Raw genomic sequence first — 16,438 nt, 5'->3', positions numbered from 1 at the left:
CCTAACGTATATATGCTGCGCTTGCCAAGATATTATGCTTCAGATGGGATTCTCTCAGGAGGAGATCCAAGACTCACTGGTGAATCAGAAGTATAATGACGTGATGGCCTGCTTCCTGCTACTGGATTATAGGAATTCTGAGGTATGCACCTAATTCCCTTTTAACTACTTCCTTTTTTGATCCACTTAATGTGAATCTAAACGTTAACAGTAACTCGATTAATTTACTGTCTTGTCTTCATTAGCTGGATGAGAGTGGTATCAAGCCGCGGCCCGGAAGTGATGTAAGCAACATAAATGCCCCCTCCCTACCCCACAAGGTACTATGGGCACTATTATTAACAAATAGCCTCTTTAATGTGGCTCGTCACTGCCGTAGACGATGATGGCGTCATTACCAACAATTACTCAAATATTTATCTGAAAACTCGAGTGCTAAGATACATGTGATACCTAGGTCAATGTGTTCTCCGTCTTTTTTAGGTACAGCGCAGCATATCGTCCAACCAGAAGCCTCAAAACCGTAGAGCTACTGAGCACGGTAAGCCTGGCATGTTTAATGGCTGAAAAGAATGAGCAGGTATTACACTAGAAGTGGGCGGGAAAACATTGCCAGCATTAAAGTGTTTTGGTCAGTGGAGATGTTGACTGCAGAATTTCCTCCCCAGGCTCCTCCTACTCAAAAAGAGGGGGGCAAGCAGACAACCGGACTTCTGGAGATGATTCTGGACGGAAAGGTTCAGGCAGCTCCACGACAAAGGTGCCAGCTAGCCCCCCGGTTCCCTCCGACCGCAAGAAGAGTGCCACACCCTCCACAGTGAGCACTAGTGAAACATTAATGAAAAGAAAAAAATAACTCTTCTTCAAATTTGATGGGGACATTATGTCCAGTCTACATTTTAACAAATACAGTATTCTCATCATAAAACCTGTAAGTGAAGTTTCAAATGCTGTCTTGAGTGCAAGTCAAATTGGCTGTAGTTGACATACATAACTTATTTTTTATATAGTTTTGAGTAAAACATATATGACTGTGTTTTATAAAATTATGCAATGTATTTTCTTGCCTATAGCGTAAAATAAATGCTCAACATAATAAAAAAGTAATCAAAATCTCAATGGGAATCTTAGGCATGAAAAAAAAAAAAAAAATTCTATTATTATTTGAAGTGCTTCACAGTGGCCAATCAACTCTAGTTTATTGGCCACAGTGAAGTTTGTGAAATGCAGGCGTTGGCTTTATTTTATCTGATGATCCGAAGTGTTACAAAGATCAAAACAGACTTTAGTTACTAATTAACCTAAAGTGAGTTTGACAAACACAGAACAATAGCGAAACATTGTCATCAGGCAGGGTTGCTTGTTTCACTTTGAAACTAGTTTCAGCGCAATTTCAAGTATAATTCTAATTAATTTCTGTTTTCTATTTTTTTTTTATTTCTTTTACTTATACTTTCAGAATAGCATCTTGTCTACTGGCACAGGTCGCAGCCGGAATTCCCCTCTGAACGAGAGAGCCACGCTTGGTCAAGGCATTCAGAATGGCAAGGACAGGTATACGCTAGGAACATGCAAACTGGAGAATGCATTTTTCACGAAGTAATTTGTAGTGAAAATTACAGGATCACGCAAAAATGTGGCCAGGTTTTATTTCTTCATTTGTTTTGGATCAATCTTTGTCCAAGACCTTGTCTGAAATTCCCTGAGCGCAGGCTCCTCCCCAATTCTCAATTCGACCCCATCCCACCTTGCTGAATGAGGAAATCAGGCTTTTCTTAGAATTGAGGCCAAAGCTCCAGTAGATTACAGATTACCTAAATGGGTTTGATGGAGCTCGTCCAGTTGGAACGGCAGTGGGATTTGGTGGGCACACTGAAATTTGCTTGACAAGCATTGTACTTGTACACCTCCAAACATGCACGCTCAAGACATTCACACAACCTCTTAAACTGGAAAAGGTGTCTGGCCATTTTTCTAAGCATTCATTCTAAAACCCCCATTCTCACTGACACAGCTTTTAATTGTCATTAAAACTCAATCACTTGTTATGCTCATCATCAGTCTCAAATGACCCGCTACTCAATTAAATATTCTCAATTAACAGTTTTTTTTGGTCATTTTAAGACAGTGGTCATTTGAGACGATAGCACTGCTTTTTTTTCAAATGGTTGTTTAATATGTGATCAATAATGCTTTTATACAGTTCATGTCAACTCGCTTCATCCCCAATTATCATTCTCTTCATTCTGCCCTATTCTTGATAATTTGTCATTCAAACCTTTGCTTTTCACAACTCTTATGTATCCTTTTTTTATCTTTGTTTTTTTGCCCGCCCTCTCTAAGGAGATTAAAATCACTTGTGATGGAATATTAACTCCTAGCTGCGTGACGTGGTCCCTCGTAATAGGCTTACACAGCTGGGACGCGCACACACACGCAGGTACATGGCAAATTTTAGCTATAGCACATGTACATGATAATTAACTGTATATCTTACAGGCATGGTATTAAGTATCACCTATAATTATTGTTTTGAGATGAAAGGTCACATCTTATGTTATAAGTGATACAAATTTTTAGAATTGTGGCTCTTAGTTAGCCTATCTATCAGTGGCAAGCTGGAATGATTATTATTTTATTATTGGATATTCCACCAGTGTGCCGTGTTCATGTGCAAATATTTCATTGCCAACTGGAAGAAAACCATACTACACGTTAGTATTGCAACTGGCAAGGCAAAACTGAATATTAGTTAACATACTGTTACTTTTCAATCCTTAAAAGAATACTAAAAATAATTTTGTAATATATTCCTTATAGATACAGATGATTAACAGTGTGTCAAGTGTAAGTCAAAAATAAGCAATTTGGAGACTTTTATAATACAGTCATGGAGACTCAAAATGTAAAGAAGAGTGAAATGGACTCAACAAAATGTTTTAATGATAGTGATCGCTCACAGAAGATAAACAAATACTATCAAACATTTCGACCTTATTGTAAAATATGAAATAAAATACTTAAAAGTAGTCCCAAATTCTTAAATTGAGTAAATAGTACATGGTTTTAGCACAAAATCTAGATATATTATTTTTGTATATTCCATTTAACCAGATGCAACAACTAAAAGAGACGACCGCTACGGCAACAAATGTAAAGCCGGCCAGGAATAAAGCACAACTAATTCGGCGCTAACGCCAGGCTATCCAAGCTAACCGGGAACCAACAACTAAAAGTGAGAACAGCTACTGCAGTTAACGTAAAGAAGGCCGGAATAAATAAATAAAATTTCATGAGACCGCTGGCATGTGGAATATTTTGCAACATATTTCCATAAATGTCGGGAGGAACATTTCGCGTTCTTGGCCTAATTGGAAAAAAATATAAATATTTGAGAAATACATTTAAAAAGCCTGCCTTTCTTCTTTCCAGTTTTTTTAAGTCTGTACCCCCTCTATCCCCCTCTCATTTATTCTGTTTTAAGATATGTTGCCGCTAACCGCGCTCCTCTTCACTGCTCAATGCCTACCCACACACATTTTTTGTGTGTGTGATTGTGTGTGTTTGGTCCTCACCTCATCCCTCCCAGCCTAAACACTCCGGGTTCCCGTGCCTCAACTGCCTCAGCCGCCGCCGTCCTTACATCCTCATCCTCGCGTCCCCGCCACCACAAGTCCTTGTCCTCCTCCAATCATCCTTGCCCCTCTGACCTGCATGCACGGCCCAGGCAAGTCTCTCATCAGGAACTCATGCATACATCGACATCTGACTCTGCTCCGGATGTGGAGTTTTTTCACTCGCAAAGAGAAATAATATACTGTCATTGTAACAAGTGAAATGCACAACGAAATTTAAAAGTGCCATCCTGCAAGTGCAAGAACATTTTCTTGATAAAATGCCCCAGTTTAAGATAATAAGTTAAGGGTAATAGTATAAAAAGTCATATTAAATAAAAGAAAATAAATGAACCATCACTTGTCAACAATGCACATTCCCGTCTATACATTATTAGTTCTAGCCTTGACGGTCCTAAATTATCTACCTGAGGGCAACAGTTCAAACGAGTGATGTCGGTTGTGGTCGAAACATGCATGCATAGCATCCCTTCTCCTGGTGCCAGAGTGCAGCCTGTAAGGCTGTGGCCACAGTGTCCTCTTTCAATTTGTTGGCCCTGTATGTAAAGTGATGGGGAACCAGGCTTTTTACAGAAATAAATGTGATGGGCACAGGTTATTGTTGTGGGTTTTTGCCTCTGAGGTTCATTGCTATTAGCTCTGTTCTGTAGCAGTTTTGTTTATTTGCATTAAATATTTACCCAGAGAAACTAATGTACAATAAGAAATGTAAAATTACATTAAACTCAAGTTTTAATTATTATAATTCATAAATGTTTGAAGTTAGTTTTTGGTGTGAGTATGTATTTAATTTTTTGTTATGTTTTTTTTGGGGGGGTTTGGTGTCGTGAACCTTCATTTTCATTATTTTATTATTTTTTTGCAATTGGTGCCATGATAGTTGCTCGGCTACATTCTCCGGGGTGTCATTTGTTTCCTTTTTTTGAAATTTCAAAACTCATAAATGCTCCTGTTATAAATGACAGCTATGAATAGAATAACTAAAATGACACAAAAAGTGAAATTAATATATGCATTTGCCATTGTACCTGTTCATAAACGTTTTATTACAATTGCATTGCTCTGAAACGGGTGCCAATTGGAATGGATTTTAGGTTTACTAGTGAAGTGTTTGTAGAATCCTGTACCAGGGGGATGGTTGGACCTTTGTGTTAGAGGGAATATGTTAGGATTCCGGTTCATAATTCAGTAACTGTGGTGAATTTTTGTACCAAGGAAACACTTCGGTTTTACCATTGCTAAATGTGGGTGACAAATCTAAAAACAGTTTGGAGCATTTTTGGAACATGTCTTCAGAGTGCACAAGCTTGTCCTCATGCATCATGACATTTTTAAGCCATTTCTGAAGCCATATATTTGATTGTTTGGCAACGTCTGTCTCCATCTTGTGGATGCAAAATACACTGCAGAAAATCTCTCAACATGCAGAGGAAATTTCAAGTTGGCCCAATTAGCTGGATATGGCATATGTCTGCTTCAGAATTAGGTTTGTTACATAATTACACGCATCTTTTAGCAATGAACTTGGGCTTTTCAGAACCTGGTTGGGAACCCCAGAGAGAGAAGCTTTTACTCTGACAAATAGATGAATAGTTACTACACTCCCCTCCCACATAAACAGCTTGATATTATTTATCCTCAGAAAAAAATCACCTAAATTTTGTGATTTTAAGGCAATAGCTATTACCTCGTCATAACACTATTTTTACTTCGTGTACTACGTTATACAACCTTTTTGTGCTGGGACTAAACTTTTTCCTATTATGCTCCATTACAGCGTCTTACAACGTGGTACCGTTAGTAAAAATAGTGTGAGAATGAGTGAAATTCTAATGCCTTTTTCTCTGCCATGTACAATCCTTGTGGTTAAGGTTTAGTGCTCTCACTACCATGATCTGGGATCGATTCCTGTTCTGAGCCAATGGAAGTGATGATTGCTGATTGATCAATAATTACCTAATTTCAACGATATGCCATTGTAAAACCTGGTATTATGCGCATCCAAACTTAACATTGTTGTTATTTTTTGTTTTTTCTTTAAATGCATACAGTATAAGCAAAAAATAAGGCACATTAGTTCATTGGGTGGACGGGTGTTTCCCCTGACCTCTAGAGTCATAGTGCCACTATTTCCTGTGGTGTGTCTTAGGCAAGTGCAGCCTCTCGGCGCCCATCCCTCTGCAGGCCAACAAATGTTTCCACCCGGTACTAAGAATAAGCGGATTCTTTTCTTTCTATGTGGCCAAACTGCCCTTGCTCCGGGACTGGTCCGCGGCCCCGTGGTTTCCGACCACTGATTTACAAAAGGCACACCAGTAAAATACATTTAAAAGGGTATAATTTTATTTCATAATGCTGCTAATTCATTTTTTAATGAACATTTACAAATACACGTCAAGCTATTTTTTTCTCAGTTTTTATACGGGAGAACTCAAAACATAAGTCAACTATAGTAGTTATTTTGAAAGTTAAGTTTGCATGGAATAACTGACTCTATTTTCAGGTGATGATAAAAAGTTACTTTTTGTAGTCTACCTCTTCTAAGCTTTTGAGGTCTTGCAATATTTATCTAGTCTTCTCTCCACTTTGTCCCACAGCGCCCCACCTCAGCGAGCACCTGGCGCCTCACCGTCAGCCCATAACATAAGCAGCGCCACAGTGACAGACCGCACAAACTTCTCCAGGGGTGTTGGCATCCGCAGCACCTTCCACGCCGGCCAGCAACGGGGGGCCCGGGACCAGCAAGGCTCGGCCTACCCGGGAGGGCCTGCCTCCCCGTCACTGTCACACGGCAACAGCCAGGCCCGGAGGACGCACGGCGCCACTGGCATTTTCAGCAAGTTCACGTCAAAGTTTGTGCGCAGGTGAGTGGCGCTGTAGAGAAGTAACAAACATTAAACCAGTCATTGGTACCACTGAAATAGAGTATCTTATCGCTGACTCGCAAAGTATTTACAAAGCGAACGAGATTCCTAACTGAATGACGAGAAAGGCATCGTGGGAAGTAATTCAGTCATTCGGAACAGAACGAAGAGAAAGGCACTTGGTGTGCTGACCATTTCTATCCAGTTTGATTCCCGTCGCCACCATTGTTATGCAATCGTAGTTAGCGATTTTATCAACTGTTCAAATATTGCACAAATATGGTCATTCATTTCAATTTTTGTCAGCGTGCAAGCTGTACTGGATCATAAGGCGTACCTTGGAGAATACGGTCGTCAGAATGAAGGGGCAGCAGAAGAGGAGTGTACGTGGCAAGAGACGACATGAGTTTAAAAATCTTTAAAAAAAATCCCTGTCTGCCAGTGGAAAGCCAGCCGTTGTGATAGTAGCCGCCTCCTTCAAGTGAGAGTGCAGCTCATGCCTTTTTTGGCCTTTTGAGGTTTCAGACTGAGCAGAAAATAACTAGGTTTACGTTACATGTCATTTAATGGGCTCAATTACCTCAGAGGAACCACCTACTCTGCGTCCATGTCATCCTTGCTCTGCTCTCTTGACCGTCATTGCACTCTTGCTGGTGCGGTGGGGCCCTCCAAGCAGCTGGCTCTTCTCTATAATTTTGCTGCATGTGGCGGTCGCTGATGTGCCATTGTGGAGTCCAGTTCAATTTGATATTTGACTTATGGCTCATAATGGCACAATTTGAGTCAGAGCTTACATTGATGCTAACTGGGCAAACAATAACAAAGGCATAGTGGAATTTAGACCTCCGTATTGAGCTTGTCTTTTTTTTGGGGGGAGGGGAAAAATAATTAAATTTACGTAATTTTAAATTGCCTAAATTAGTTTTCTGATATTTTGGTACCCAAATGTTATGTAATTTTAAACGTATGCTTGCCCAAAATAACATCCAGTAATTTATATCACAGAATTAAGATGTTTCTATTTGAAAGAATGTGAAGGTAGGCATTAAATCTTCTATCAAAATCCATTCAGCGTGAAGCTTTTGAATACTCTTTAAGTTAATGGAAAGGCTGGAGTCTGTTGAAAAATGTAGTAGGAAGGTGACTTTGCACTTTAAGGCTAATTCATTGAACCCAAGAGCAAATTTTGTGTTTAGGAGGCTAATGTTCAAAACAAAATTGTTAGGAGGCGAGATGTGTGCCTGTAAGGAAAACAGGTGGTGCTGTGTGCTATGGGACTCAAACCAAGCAAACAATATGACAGTGGTTGATGATCACTGGAATTATTTTGTTTCTTGAAGACTGATTTACCACTGTTTTGTTTTGAAAGAATACTAAAATCGACCAATAGAACCCAACACCAATTTATCAACTGGTCATGCAAATATAGACATATTGTACCTATTTCCTTAAAATATTTTGTTCTCAACACAAGCGACAAAACTTTGTTAAGACCACCTCTTCGTTTGAGTTTGCAAAGTGCAACACCCTAACACATCAAATAGCAATAAGAAAAACAAAGTCCCAACATAGAAAAACAGGAGAGGTCATTGATGAATTGCAATTACCTTGATTGGTGTTAAAAATCAATATATTAAACACATTTTATTCAACCAAAGAACAATTTGAATGTATGCATTAAATATTACTTTCCAATTTATTTATTAAACATTTGCAATAGAGTGGCAAAGCAGGAAATAAAGAGAAATGGTGACCCTGTCAGCCTGTCGATGTTCTCCAAGAACGGGAAACGACGGCTTCCATCAAAAGAAGTCCTAGAGCAAGCAAAGGAATAATCCCATGTTTCCTGCATCTGTGTGGGAGCGACCGTGCAGCCACACAGGCACACTTGAGGCTTCCCACTCATAGCCACTGTAACTAACGCCTTGGTGATGGTCTCCATGGTTACACTGGAGGTTTCTATTAATATTGCAAACATGGACACCTTGAAGAATCAAATTCAATCAAATATATTTGTAAAGTACCTTTCAGGCATGACAAGTCGTCATAATGGAATTATGTTAATATTTTCATCTTTTTTTATCTTAGTTTCTTAATATAGCAATTGTATTGCGGATCAGCAATACTGATTTGGGTGGGGCGGATTAGGGTGCTTCTATGAAAAAAAAGCAGTTTAACTTTTTTATTCGAATATACATCAGGGCAGCTCATGGGGGTTTGTTTTGCATGTGTGTGCTCTGCTTGTTTTGTTCACTGTTGAAAATGTGTTTCTTTATCAATGTATGTTTGTTTTCAGGATCATCCAAACCAGACTAACCACTGAAGCCAAAACATAACATCTTGTTTTTTGTCTGATAATGTCTAAACATGCATTAACTCATTTGATAAATGCAACGCAAAGGCCACGGCTCTTGTTTTTTTTTTACATGTCAACTTTCCCATTGTGAAGACCACACACTTTTAAGCATCAATTCTTTGTCTTTCTTTCTTTCTTTCCCCCCCTTTTTTGTAGAAATCTCTCGTTCAGGTTCCCAAGAAGGTAGGCAAAATCCCCCATGTCAACTTGAAAGCCTCGTATATTCTCCTTTTCATATTTATTTGACATATCACTATTTACTCCCCTTTTGGTGTTATGTGCAGCTCTGTTGAAATCTTCCCTGTGCCTCGAGCCTTTTCTTTTCTCCTGTTTATTGATGACTTGTGGTTGACCCCGGAACCAAACCCTCATGAGCCTTTTGTTTTTTTTAAGTTGAGCTGTGTTTGGCCCCACCTTTTTTTCTGCCACTAATGTCTCTCCTCACCTGCCCATGCACTTACTCACGCTCTCACCTGCTCGCTGTCACCACCCCAGTCCTGAGCCCTGACACCTCAGTCCTTTTTTTCTTCGCCCCTCCATCGCCATCATCCCCAAATAATAATTACTTTCATACCGAGCAGGCGAGCTTCTCCTGGTGAGATAAGACAAAACACCTTCTCACTGCCATATCATGACAGCGGATGAAACTTAATCCCCTTGGGTTGAGACCTGCAAAAATAATTAGTCATCAGTTGGTGACTATTTATACTGAGTTTGGGGACTGGATGTAGGTGGAAAGGGAGAGCAAATCCAAAAGGAATGGGGCTTTTGTTTTCCGGAGGCTGCAGTCTGTCAATCTTTTCCTTTTACTGCCTGTGACAATGGCAGCAACACAACTGGATGGCTTGATCTCTGGCTTGACCGTCATGCTGTGAAAACACACACACACATACACACACATATTCTGGTGTATATTTACAGGATGCAAGTCATGGTCTGAATAGATTTTACATTTCCAGGCGGGTTGAACATCGTCAAACTGCCTTGAGACAAAGAGCATAGTGTTTTATTTCCATGTTAATTTTGGAGGTACACCACTGAGCCACCTTTGTAATGACCACTCCCAAGATTAAATTTGGCCCATAGGGGCATATGGATACAATTTAAGATACAAAATGAATTTGTTAGTGGTCATACCCATGTCATTATCTGTTGAAATTACATAAATGTCTTTAGCCACCCCGCCCTTTAAACAAGCAAATGAGCAAAACAGTTTATGCGGGCTCAAAGGTGTCTGAAAGGCACCACTTGGCTAGAGGTGAGGTCTGGTTTAAAAAATCCAGCCTGACCCACCCAGGCCCACGGGTATTAAAGCCCGACCAGCCAAAGCTCGACCAATTAACTTGATTTTCAAGACCAAGCCCAAAGTACAGCTGCTTGATTATCCGAAATATAATCGATATTGTGATGTGAGGTAGTGTGATTTTGTAATCGCAAAACACTGCATTTTTTTTTCAAGGAGTTTTCATTTGTTTTTGTTATTTGTTTAATAGAGGGTTTGGCTTACCATAATTGTCACAGTTAGGATTTTAATGGCCCTGCCCAATAAAGGTTGGGCAAGTTTGCAAGCAGCATGCTATGCCTTACACGAAGAATCAAAAAGGAAATAATGGCCAGCAGACAGCAACACTAACAGCGTATTTTAAGGTTAAAGCATGTCGTTATGATTGGGTACTTGCATCAAAATTGCAATACTAGTCTGGAATATCCCGATTAGATTTTTTTTTTCCCAACATCCTGCAGCCCTAGCTGGGTGCAAAGTTGAAATGTCATTTTTCATTCATAACAAATTAAAGCCCGTCTTTTGTATTGAAATGTAAGTTAAAAAAGACATTTACATCTTTTATTTTCCTATGACTGTAGAGGTTACATTAACTGACAGTTGACCCATTTCTATACGAGTAGACAGGAACATTTTAAGGCCTTCTGTCGTTTTGACAGGTTAAAAATGGGGCCAAAAACCACAGCAGCGGAACTTTAAAGAATCCAGCACAGCTCTTACAGAGAGCAAGAGAGGCAGAGAGACAAAAAAGAACAATGACAGGTGGATAATAGACAGACAGCAAGGAGTTCTTTGAATTTACATTGCAAGGGTTTAGTACAGTGCGTGTTGCGATGAGGCAACTTCTGTTTTTGCGGACCACGGTCTGTTGCCAAAACTACTCACAGCCTCAGCACACAGTGTTATTAGCATAGCAACATCTGTCAGCGAGAGAAAAGCCCGACCCGAACATAATGATTGACATTTTAGGCCAGACCTGGGCCAAGAATTGGTTCCGACTCTGGATTAAGATCTTACATCTACACTCTTATTTGTTTGGATATTTTGTTCTTCCTAGTTATGATGTCATAAACCTGACTGTTTCAATTAGTTTTAAAAACTGAGGCCAATACCCTTCCTACACCCCATTCATTTTGTTCATTCAAACCATAGTGATTTGACAAGCAACCGCAACTGTCAAAATGTTTTGTTGTCTTATTGTTTGTCATTTTTATTGTTATCCTAACAGACTTCTATAAATGATGGCACATAAATATTTTATCCCAGCCCATTACTTACTCATCTCATATCACCCGTCAGCAAAACACAGTGGGCTGCTCAGTCCTCAATTTTCGGGCTAACTATAAATCTTCTTTTAATGCCGAAATAATTTGAAATATGTCGTGGTTAGCAGGACCATGCGCCTTTTAGTGTCAGGGGCCCCAAGAACTAAACTTGTGTTGATTTTTCCCGAGGAGTCCGTATGAGGGAGAGGGTCGGGAAGAGGGGAGCAGGTGAGCTACGGAACGAAACCCCGTCTACTCGCCAATCAGTAGAGCATTGTAGATGATCTTTGAGGTGGGCATTAATCAGGTGGTGATGGTGCAAACGGCTTGACCAATCGGGATGGGGGACTAGTGGTGCAAACTATGCCGTGGAGGTGATCCTGCATGCTTGTGTGAGTGCGTGTGTGAACGAAGGAAATCATCGCTGTCCTCCACCCAAATGTGAGTTTGTGTGTCACAGTCGCCACGGGACCATGTCATGTAATGCACACAAGCACACAAAGGGGTACTTCACCGTTATATTTTTTTTTCTCGTCTTCATTCATCGTCCTCATCGTCTCCCTCTTAACGTTTGGTCTCGCTGTGCTTGTTAAATAATTCTGCCTTCTTTTCTCTGTCTCTTTTTGCCGTCTTCTTCAGGTCTATGCTTAGCAGCAATGTGGACAAGTCTGAGAAGACGTCCGGCGGCGTTCTCTCATCCTCATCCAACAATGACGAAAACAACTCTTCGCCAGGTTCTGGTAACACTGGTATGCATAAACCTTCATTGTGTTTCTCTTTCTCTATTGTCATATTTGTGATTTTCTTTACACAATTACCTGATTAAAGAGACACATTAATTTTTCGAAGGGAAAAATGTTTATGCATACATTAGCCACAGATCACCTCATTGCAACGTGGGATATTTACGAAGAAAGATTGTTTTTCCGGAAAGTTTTAAGTTTTTCCTAACTTTTCTTTCCTAACAGTGCCTTGATTACAAAATGAAAATAGCAAAAGCTACTTAGGTATGTAAAGCAATACTCAAAAATACAATCGATGAAACATTCGTGCTGGTAGTGTGGAGCACATGAACATGCGTTCAGGTTTTGTTATTTATGATTTTAATAACCTACTTGATCTATAAATTCTCAGATCGTGGCATAAACTGCATGTATTGCATTCAAAACAGGGATAAAGGAGGGTATAAATTTCCAGATATCCCAATAATTACAATTTGAAATTCCTGGTCGAATGTTTAAAAACAGATCTAAAAAAAAAAATACACGTCTTTCCAAACAAGTCTACAAGGAAATAGTCACACTAAACATAAATTGTCCAAATTCATATTGAGCAGGGTCACAGTTTTCAAGAAACTGTTCAAACCACATGAAAATATATGACCCACAGTCATTAATTTATTGTATTCAGTTATCACTGTACATTAACAACTAAAATAATGAATTTAAACTCTTGTAACACCTTTTGGTCTACTTGGGAGTCATACCTAACAAGTCACCTGTATTTAGCCCCTACAACACTTTAAAACTGAACAACACCACACAACTTTGACATTTCACTTGGCTCCTCTCCTTAATGTATCATGTGGATGTACATCTTGAGAGAAACAAAAGGACTCTGGTATAGAGGTAAGATTGAGCCTTAAAAAATGCAGCCCGACCCAGGCCAGCGGATTTTAAAACCCGAGCCCAACCAATTAACTCAATTTGGCGGACCCAGCCCAAAGCAAACACGTAGTTTCATATTTTATTTGTCAGGACTCAGGAAGAGGAGTAATTTGTTTGAACAAATTAAAGTCTGTCTTTTGTAAATCGAAAGATCAAAGATAAGCAAGACTGTTGAAACGTTAACTTCGTTCATATTAATGTGTCTGCTGAGGTTACACTAACAGACAGGTTTCCATTATTCACGGATTTATTCAGAGTTGACGACAAAATCTTAAGGCTATGCGGCATTTTGACTGGTTGAACATTGGGCCATTGACTACAGCAGCAGTCCGTCCCTAAGTATCAAGTACAGAACTTTAGGAGAGAGAGAAGCAGAGGAACAAAGAAGAACATTGATTTTAGATAATTTAAAAAATGGCAGGATAGAAGCCCAACCTGACTGGTTGGTCTGCCGAAATGTCCTACCCTGTCAAAAAATCCTACCGTAGACTGTTCCAACATAAATGTTGTTTTCTTTAAAATCAAGTAAAACCAATAACACTGAAATTTAGAATTATGGCAAACAGGACTTACTGATGATGTAAAATGAGGGTTGCTTGCATCGATACACTGCATGGTTGTTGAAGTCAACAAACACCATGCTAAAGGGCTACTTCAGAAAAAACGTATTTCAAAGAAGTGAAGAGTCAAATAAGACTAATAAGAACAAAAATTGATAGCACTCACCACTTTCAACTAAATATATCATTACTATTAAAGGCACATATATAGGCAGGATGAAAACCTGCACATTTCTAGGAAAATCACTATCAGCATTGTGCACATGCAAGCACTGGGCATCTGTAGGACATCTATGCATGGGTAGTGTTAGATTAGTCCTCTAAAATATTAGATGGAGGCAGCACGGCAGCGCAGTGGTTAGCGCGTCTGCAGCACAGTTCTGAGGTCGTGAATTCGAACCTTCCTTTATGGAGTTTGCATCTTCTGCCCGTGCTGGCATGGGTTTCCTCCGGGCACTCCGGTTTCCTCCCACATCCCAAAAACATGCATGTCAAGTTAATTGGCCGGTCCAAAATGTCCCTAGGTGTGAATGAGCGAGTGAGTTGTCTGTCTCTGTGTGTCCTACGATTGGCTGGCAACCATTTCAGGGTGTCCTTTGCCCATTGCCCAAAGATAGCTGGGATGGGCTCCAGCACCCCTGCAACCCTACTTAAGATAAGCCATCCAGATAATGCATGGATATTAGAAGACTTGAGCTGTACCACTAGGTTGCTCTGACCTGTCCTTGCGCTGTCGTGTCCATATCTAAAAGCACTTTCTTACACATTATCCAGTTTTAACAAGTTAAGACGATTGAGTCTCGCGTAGCCTCATTGAAGGCTGTGTTGCCCTTCCACTCTTCATGGGTGGGCGGCCGGGACAGTGTAAGACTTGGGCCCTATATTAGATAAGACAGACTTCTTCCACGTCATGCGCAAGAATTCTCCAAAGCTGTGTATTCAATCTTTCCGGCATCCAGTAAAATTAAATGAGAATTCACAGTCTCTTGATTGTTATTTCTTGTTTAGCGAGAATTCAAGATAATAGAACCGGACTGAGGTTCAGGCAAACCTACCGGTAAAAAAGAAGGCTTGGATTTAAGATCTTAACTCTGGTTGGCGCTATTTAAATGGCCTTTGTTATGTCGCCCTTCTAGGGGGTACAGGCACGCCTCCCACCGGACAGAAGGACTCTGCCAAGCCGCGCTCACTGCGCTTTACCTGGTCCATGAAGACCACCTCTTCCATGGAACCCACGGAGATGATGCGCGAGATCCGCAAGGTGCTCGACTCCAACAGCTGCGAGTACGAGCTGCGTGAGCGCTACATGCTGCTGTGCATGTCAGGCGACCCGGCGCGAGACGACTTCGTCCAGTGGGAAATGGAGGTTTGCAAGCTGCCTCGCCTCTCCCTCAACGGCGTGCGCTTCAAGCGCATCTCGGGCACCTCCATCGCCTTCAAGAACATTGCCTCCAAGATCGCTAACGAACTCAAGCTGTGAGCGGCCAGCAGCAGGCGTAGGAAGTGATTCGGAGCGGGGCGGGGGTCTGTTTTCATACGACACCGGCGGTGCAAAGCAGGGCTAGCCGTTTTCACATTTCTTTCTGGAGATGGAAGTCGTTTCTCTTTTTCTTCCCCGTCGTCATCACTCCGCCGCATGTCGGATCTGCTCCTTAACGCTCTTATCACTTCCTTGCTATTTATTCTCAGCAGAGTCTACTTTTTTTTTTAAGTATCACGGTTGGGGGCAGGACATTCTCTTTGAAGGATCAGTGGAAAAGTCCTAATGGAATGCGAAGCCTCTTTTTGCTGGAGATTTTACTCCCAAACAGAAGTGCGGACTCCTCAATGAGCCAGGGCTCTGATGTCGGCGTTCACGGATGGTTCTGCCTCCTTCCTCCCCAGCCTTTCATTTCTTCCCGGTCAGGCCAGGCCAGTTAGACTTGATCTCAATATCTGAAACAAAACGTGAATTCTCCTGTTGTGGCTTTTTTTTTCTTCTACACGATTGTGCACTGGAAAAAGTTGACTGTCTGACCCACCTACCACCCCCATATTGACCCCCAAACCATTGCACACTTTACCTCCTCATTTGACTGGTCCCAAAGAGCAAAAGAGTCAACCAGCGTGTACTTCACATCAGTGTCAGAGCAAACACAGAAAACAAATGTTGAATTACTCACACATGCTTTTGATTTGATGTGACTTTCTTATGATTTGAGTTTTGTGAAACGTGCGTGAGGTTTTTTTTTTGTTAATTTTGATTCGGTGGGATCATGTCAATATATATCATTGCTGCCTTTTGTTTGGTGTCGTGCACGTTTTTGACACGGTTCTCATCCAGATTCAATACCAAACCACCAAATAAGTAGTTTCTCAAAACAGGCGGGGAATGAGTCCTCGTCATTTTTATCGGCATTGAAGACTAGCTTCAGCCAGTCCGTGCGAGCGAATGGTATTACCACTTAGCCTAACTGCCCACTTCTACTTCAAAAAATCGTTTTTATGATTTATTTCCCCAAACAGCCACAAAACATTTCATGTTCACAACTTATATTTTTCTCTGTCTGCTTGCCTCAAGCTTCTTAAAGCAGCGTTAAAAAAAATTAGTACTTGTACACATGGTGGGTGGGGGGAGGTCTTACAGGACATGGTTTGGTCACTTCATTCTAAGATAAGGACGCACTGTCGTTGATTTTATTTCCTCTGAGTTTTTAAGGCAGTTTTTTCTTTCAAACTTGATCATTGTATTAAGGTGCTGGGTATCGTATTCGAATGATTATTCTGGCTGTTGCTGTTATATTATCTCTTTCAGGGTTTTATGATTTTA

General features: G+C 40.6%; 1 protein-coding gene across 12 annotated transcripts in view; it reads left to right on the top strand.

Annotated features, from left to right (window-relative positions):
- LOC148356542 (serine/threonine-protein kinase MARK2-like) overlaps window positions 1-15,908 on the top strand; it is a 35,144-nt gene extending 19,236 nt beyond the window's left edge. For 2 of the 12 annotated variants that reach the window (XM_088347943.1, XM_088347942.1), the window contains exons 11-21: window positions 30-142; window positions 246-320; window positions 484-541; window positions 669-817; window positions 1,460-1,554; window positions 3,590-3,727; window positions 6,233-6,499; window positions 9,012-9,038; window positions 11,592-11,630; window positions 12,042-12,151; window positions 14,766-15,908. In XM_088347943.1, the coding sequence (XP_088204069.1) occupies window positions 30-142; window positions 246-320; window positions 484-541; window positions 669-817; window positions 1,460-1,554; window positions 3,590-3,727; window positions 6,233-6,499; window positions 9,012-9,038; window positions 11,592-11,630; window positions 12,042-12,151; window positions 14,766-15,109 (1,415 nt within the window). In that variant the 3' untranslated portion in view covers window positions 15,110-15,908. The remainder of the gene's footprint in view (window positions 1-29; window positions 143-245; window positions 321-483; window positions 542-668; window positions 818-1,459; window positions 1,555-3,589; window positions 3,728-6,232; window positions 6,500-9,011; window positions 9,039-11,591; window positions 11,631-12,041; window positions 12,152-14,765) is intronic. The other 10 variants (XM_088347953.1, XM_088347951.1, XM_088347947.1 and 7 more) reach the window with 9 other exon arrangements.
- The last annotated feature ends 530 nt before the right edge of the window (window positions 15,909-16,438 follow it).

Source organism: Urocampus carinirostris, chromosome 11, assembly GCF_059441175.1.
Source record: "Urocampus carinirostris isolate Australia breed hairy pipefish chromosome 11, RoL_Ucar_1.0, whole genome shotgun sequence".
NCBI lineage: Eukaryota > Metazoa > Chordata > Actinopteri > Syngnathiformes > Syngnathidae > Urocampus > Urocampus carinirostris.
The sequence above is the reverse complement of the archived record's forward strand: the minus strand, read 5'-3'. Positions and strand labels throughout refer to the sequence as shown.